At 40.9% G+C, this 6,679-nt stretch overlaps 1 protein-coding gene across 1 annotated transcript; it reads right to left on the bottom strand.

The window, feature by feature from the left end:
• Positions 1 to 315: 315 nt before the first annotated feature.
• Positions 316 to 4,830, bottom strand: LOC109874940 (transcriptional regulator Myc-B). The gene is made up of 3 exons (XM_020467014.2): positions 4,500 to 4,830; positions 3,526 to 4,186; positions 316 to 3,059 (listed from the first exon to the last, which is right to left on the bottom strand). Exons 2-3 carry the CDS (start codon positions 4,175 to 4,177, stop codon positions 2,512 to 2,514), a joined length of 1,200 nt encoding a protein of 399 aa, XP_020322603.1. The 5' UTR covers positions 4,178 to 4,186; positions 4,500 to 4,830; the 3' UTR covers positions 316 to 2,511.
• Between the last annotated feature and the right edge of the window lie 1,849 nt (positions 4,831 to 6,679).

Raw genomic sequence — 6,679 nt, 5'->3', positions numbered from 1 at the left:
GGGGAATGAGGGAAGGGGAAAAGGATGGGTGTCAAACTACTACCAGATAAGATTTCCCATTCAAACTGCCAAGTATACAGTTCAAATGAATATATATTGAACAAAAATATAAACACAACACGCAACAATTCTAAAGATTTTGCTGAGTTACAGTTGATATAAAGAAATCAGTCAATTGAAATAAATTCATTAGGCCATAATCTATGGATTTCACATGACTGGGCAGGGGCGCAGCCATGGTTGGGCCACAAATGGGCTAACAGGGATGTAGACAAAGGTGCACAAAATTGAGAAATAAGCTTTTTGTACATATGGAACATTTCTGGGATCTTTTATTTCAGCTCATGAAACATGGTGTACTTTACATGTTGCGTTAATATTTTTGTTTAGTTTGCTTTACAAAATCATTTGTAGCGTACATGTCATTCAAGATTCTAAACTGAAAGACACTGAGTGATTAACTAAAATGACTTGAGTGAACTTGGTTCCCCTCCCCCCCTGCGATACACTGCCTTATTTTCCCCACGTGGACTACAGAGGGGCAGGACAGCTTTTGTGTTCATGCATTTGCCCATAAAAGCCTGCAGTCTACAATTTTAGCCGTCTTATACCACGATTTTGCCGTCCTTGACAAAATTACCAGTGTAGCCTAATTCTTAGGTCATAAATGATTGTCTGATGTCTTGGCTTGTTCAGTGTGACAGGAGCCGTGTGAATACCCATACTTGCGTCCTAAATAGTAGGCCGTTTGAGAATGCTAAAAAAGTTTAATAGTATGCAACATTTTGAAAATTAAGTATACTTTAAATGCCCGGATGCCATAGTCATTTAGGCTTTGACAACAGCTGATCATTAGATACGGGGATGTGCTAAAGATACCAACCAGTAGCGGCAAATAATGCAATCACGCTTGTTGCATTCTCAGCATGCCAAAATAATGTTTTATAGTATGTGATAAAAAAAAAAAAGCTACTATGGTTTAAATGCCAGGATGTTACACCCATTTCAGCTCTTCATCTTGTAGAATTCGATGCACACTTTTCCACAATGCATTGGAAGAGGTGGGCTGAGGGACTAGTTCAAGTAGCCAAACAAAACGAGGCTACTTTTTTGGGAAGATGCTGAATAGCAAAGCTTCTGCGTTGGTGTTCAAATGTAGGCGAATGTAGTTTTTGTTCTCCTTAAAATGACCACTAGTATTGCATCGTTGGCTACATATTTACCCAAAGTGGACCTCTGGGTCATTGAAGTGTTATTTTGTTCTCGTGGCCTTCATCGGCGAAGGGGAGCTGAATGTGGCTGTGTTATTGATGTCAAGTTAATCAGACCTTTTGATTTGAACATATGAATTGGTTTAGATTTGTAGGCTAGGCTACCTATTTCATTTATGGAGCAAGCCTTAGTTGTCATTCTGATCGGTGCTTTAGTTGTTTCGATTCAGCAGATCTGAATTTGCTATGCACCAAACTCTACAGATTTTTCTGTGCAATACCCTTAGGAGTTAAACAGTTTGTGTACTAGAATACACAGCACTTTGGTTTCTCTAAATATGAATTCAATTAATGTATTCAGTCCTTTTAAAATAGGATAGATAGGAATACTGAGTAGGCCTATAACTGCATATCTATTGAGTTTAAATTAATCAAATTAGAAATCAACTATTGTCAAGCTGGTAAATGTGATGCAGGGCTGTTGAATTTGGAATACTTTTTACCAAATGGTACGTGCTAAAAAGTATGCGACGATGAGTACATAGTATGCAGTACGCTAATTCAGAGACGGCAAGGGTCTTGGTTTGTTGATTAATTATCACTACGTGTGGTCATAGGCACCGACAATGTTCTGACAGAAATGTTGAGCCTTCACTGTATAGTGTGGCTGGTGTTACAAGATGATCCCTGTGACTGACCAATAGGAACACAACCGGAAATGACACCATGCAGGTTTCTCAAACAAACAGACACTCGTAAACCTATGTTCGATCAGGAAACGGGGTGGTCAGTGTGACATGTAATGAACATTAAAGACACTGACACAGTGTGGGACACATGGCTGTGTGCAGTAAAATGGAGCTTTGACATTATTTAAAGGGTTGGCGAAAGGCCAGCTAGCATGAGGCTGCTAGGACTGTGTGGTCAGAGTAAACAGGCTAGCCATGCTCATGACTATCTAATGCAAATTAAGTTCTAATTTCAAGGTAGGACACGTGACTCCAGTCATACATGATTTATAAAAATGTATTTGTGAGATCAATACATTTGAGAATTATATACAAAACATACAAAAGCATTAAGTTAAGGTAGACAACTGTGCAGAACCTTTCATCAATAAAAATAAAATACTTAAATAAGAAATTGATAACCCCTATAAAGTTCAAGTGAGGCAGTGAAAGAAAATAATTCTGATTCCAGCCCAGGTGTCTGGCCAATACCGGTGAATTTTTTGCATTTGCATGCACCACCACTCTACACAAGTTACTTTAGGCATAAAAACATGGCATCCTTTCATAAATTAAACTTGCTGAGAGTTCCTCAGCTGCTCTAGTCTGCTTTTCAACTGTTCACTCTTTTTCCTCAACTGCTCTTTCAACAATAACAGTTTCTGCTCATCCGTTTGCATACTGAAAATGCACTCTGTTGCCTTTTTGAGTATGACCACTTTGGCTGCCTTCTCATTGTTCGCTACGTCCGGGATCTCGTCCCGTAATGCGAAAAAGCTCAACTTGAGCTCGTTTCGCCTTTGCCTCTCCAGCACATTGTGAGTCCTGCGTTTGTCATTATCCTCAGAGTCTGACGTTCTGGGACTCGAGCACTTGCGGTTGTTGCTGATTTGCTTGAGTACTCTCCCACTGCTCTCAAACTTAATCCTCTTGATGGGGTGCTCGCTCCTTGTCGACGGGTGAGCGGCATAGTTGTGTTGGTGGATGTTGACGTGACACCGTTTCAGGACAAGGGGGCAGAGGTGTGTGCTACTAGACATGTGCAAGTCTGACCTCCTTACAGACTTTCTCTTTTCCACTGTCACCACGTCAATCTCTTCTTCCTCCTCCTCTTCCTCTTCTGTGAAAAAAAGCAAGCATTTATTATCCATGTGGACTATATATCACCACATCCATTTGATGACTTTGGCTCCCTGCCCCTCAATGGTAGAGTTTGTTCCCCGGGTGGGCGGAGTTTGCTAATTTTAGACAATTCCATTGGTCTTTAACTGAAACTCCACCCACCCTGTAACACAAAACGAACTCCACCATTCTGCTGAGCATTGCTGCACAAGGTGGGTGCAACGGCCAACTCCCCACCCTTGGAAATTGAGGGAGACAGCTCCTTAAGCAAAAACCAGTGACATGGCAAACCCCATGCCCCACTTAAAAGCAGTACTCGCATAGTACTGTATTAATACAAATCACAAAACGCAATTCTGATGTATGCATGCTATGACAACATGAGTAATATCTTTCTGCAAAAGATATGCAGTCCAGCTATGAATAATTTAATTACAGCATTAACATGTGGCGATAATACACACCTGAATCGCTATCGCTGCTGCTACCACTGTTCGGTGGGGTATCCAAAGGCAATGCCATGGCACACGCTGTAGTCGTTTTTATGTGTTTATGGTTCTCGGCAACCGGGTAAGGGAACAACACCACAGAAGGGTCAATGCATTCCGATGCGGAGTTGTTCAGGTCTTGCAGGTAATTCAAGTTTGGATTCGTGCTGGTTACTGTGCTAGCTTCCCCGGCCACGCTAGAGTCCCTCCTCGCTTGCAGCGTTGCTAGTCTCTCGGACACTACTTTCTCCAGTTTAGCAGCAGCCGAAAAACTGCTCCACATACAGTCCCGGATAATGATAGATTTGAGAAAAGACTGGGAGTAGTCCGCGTCACAAATGAAACTATGGTTCACCACGTCATCCCCGAGAAATTCCGTGACCATCTCCAGCTGGTCTGCAGTCGAAGGGAAGAGGCTTGATAGAGAGGGTCGCCGGCTGGGAGAAAGCGGTGGTGTCGGCAGCAGCTCGAATTTCTTCCATATATCCTCGCTTGGAGCAGGGGGTTGGAGTTGGCTGTGTTGTCGGTGATAGAAATTATCCTCCTCAATGTCGAAGTAGAAGTAGGGCTGGACCGAGTCATAGTCGTAGTCATAGTTTTTACTGGCCATGTTTGAATTAAGCGGCATTGTGACTGCCTGTAATAAAGTGGGAGAAAAGAAAGGAGTCATGTTAGATCTGCGTCAGAACCTTAGCTATCAGTTCAATTTAAATGCCCGTCTCCAGCCTCGGATGTTGGGAAATCATTCAACAATTATTGTATTGCAATATCCATATATTTAAAATGTCAAAACTTGGATTAACAATTTACAGTGAGAAGCCATATTAGCCGAGAGATAGTTAGCTAGAAAAGTCTAGCATTTGACTAAGGCGTCGTCAAATTTCCATTTATTGACCAGTTTGTACAAGCTGTCAAAAACAAACATTAAAAGGAATAAGGCATATTTTTACCGTAGCAGTGACAGCACAAACAAAATACTTGTTCGTTGAGAAAGCAGGCGAAATAAAAGTGCCGAAGTCAACACCGTTGTCGTAAAGTCCTTTGAGCCCAGTGCTGCGTGTGTCTATCACCACCCTGCTGACTGCAAGATTAACAACAGCTGCTCCCGCGGCTTTTAATACTACGGATTTGGTTTCTCACTCCGCCAAACCACACTGCTCTTTCCCGCCAAATGCACATTGCGTAGTAACATAAACACTAAATATGGGGATTATTTTGCACAATAGAAATTATCCCTCAACTTGATACAGTTGAGGTATGTGTTTGATTTAATATAAAGGTGGAGACTTTTAGCCCAATGGTGCTGCTATTTGGGGAACTATTTTCTAGGGCGGAATCATACATAGTGTGAGTATGTGTAGGGGCGTGTCCGTAGTAAAGCGTAGCTCCACAGACCAGACAGAAGAATGGTAGTAAATGATGCAGGGGCTGTTCCGGGAAAATTCGCTCACAGTTCTACGCAGACATCTTTCAGCCAAGTGTGGACCTCCAAATTCCATTTAAGTTGAACGGAGTCGGTGTTTATTTTGATATTCATGTTGAGTCTACGCGTTTTTGTACACGCCATGCATTTGAAAGGGAGTTTTAACAATATGGGCTACACCATAGTATTTTGTTTGAATGAATGAACTGAATAAATAACCTTGTGTAGATACAAGAAACCACGTTAATATGTGTCAGCTGGCTCAAATAAGGGCATCATGGTGCACTGTTTATTTGTCACAAAACTTCACTCATGGCTTCCTTCACCCTAGCTAGTAGCCTACATGTAGAGAACCAATGATGAAATGTCAATGATGAACGATTGCATTGAATGTCAAAACGTCATGCCTTTGCTATGGGTGCAAGCCACTGTGAAATTTGAAGACTGCAATATGCATTCTTGAAACATGATCTTTTATCTGCATATACTATAGGCTGTATTCATGGAATAAATGGAATGGTTCACATTCATAGACGAGAATGAATCAAACTTAATGTAATATAATGTTTGTAGGGCTAATTCAGTTGCTGTATATTTTAAATACTTGTTGTAATTGTACTACATTGTCGTTTTTTTAAGTAAAAGACAACATAATACACATTCCTGTCAGCATCAGTGGCTTACGAGGAATTTTGCTGAACAATATGATAACCTTGACAATTATGCGGTGTGCCCACGCCTAGTAACAGTGCACTGAGAGAAATGAACTATTGTGCAATTGCTCCCTCAGCTGGTGAAAAGTGATATCCCCAATTTCCCAAGTTGTAAGGAGATTGGCTTAGTGCAGTAAATCAGGGACAAATTACACAAACAGACATACGCTACATAAATACAGACATTGGCTAAGTGCAGCACTACTGACTTCCTTCCGAAGCACTGCCTCCAGATCTAGATTTCCTACTATCGGGGGTGCAACTTTGGTTTTAGAAGTGGGCGGGACATAACCTGGCAGGGGTCCTCCCTTTTTTGGGCCTCTACAACTCATTTCCTGCATTTCTATTAGGGCTGTCCCAGACCAAATACAAAAAATATTGCTTCCCCCGAGAGCAGTCTTTTTTTTTTCGACCAATCGATTGGTCAACATTTTTAAACTTATATTTTTTCAGATATAGACACACCCTATGTGCTTTAATAAAAGGAACTGATGCTTTAAGCACACTATTTTATTAAATAATGAAGACACACAAATTACTCAAAGGGAGCCAGAGATCAAGATAGCCTAACCAGAAAAAAAAATCCTGTTCTTGACCTTCCTCCCGCTGCTGCTGTCCTTCTGCCGTTATGCTCCTGAAGTTGCTGGTAATAGGCTACACCAGCCAGTGGCCGGCAACCTTTTCCATTTAGAGTGCCAATTTATCTTACCTTTTCTACCGATCTGAGTGCCAGTTATGATTTTCATATGCACATTTTTGTGGAACAATTTAATTTATAATAGACTTTGTATCTCAAAATCATTGTCTGTGGTTAATATACATTCTATCTAATCTGAATGAAAATTACACAAATCTAAAAGTAACTTTTATTTCCAACTATGTAATTAATAGCCAACATTGAGGGCCTATTGTCATTCTCAATTGATTCTAAAAACAGACTTTGTTTACTTGCTGTTTGAGGTGAAAAAAATAATACTTTGAGAAGCTCCACAGC

The sequence above is a fragment of the Oncorhynchus kisutch genome, linkage group LG30 (genome assembly GCF_002021735.2).
Source record: "Oncorhynchus kisutch isolate 150728-3 linkage group LG30, Okis_V2, whole genome shotgun sequence".
Lineage (NCBI taxonomy): Eukaryota > Metazoa > Chordata > Actinopteri > Salmoniformes > Salmonidae > Oncorhynchus > Oncorhynchus kisutch.
This window is presented reverse-complemented; position numbering and strand designations above follow the sequence as displayed.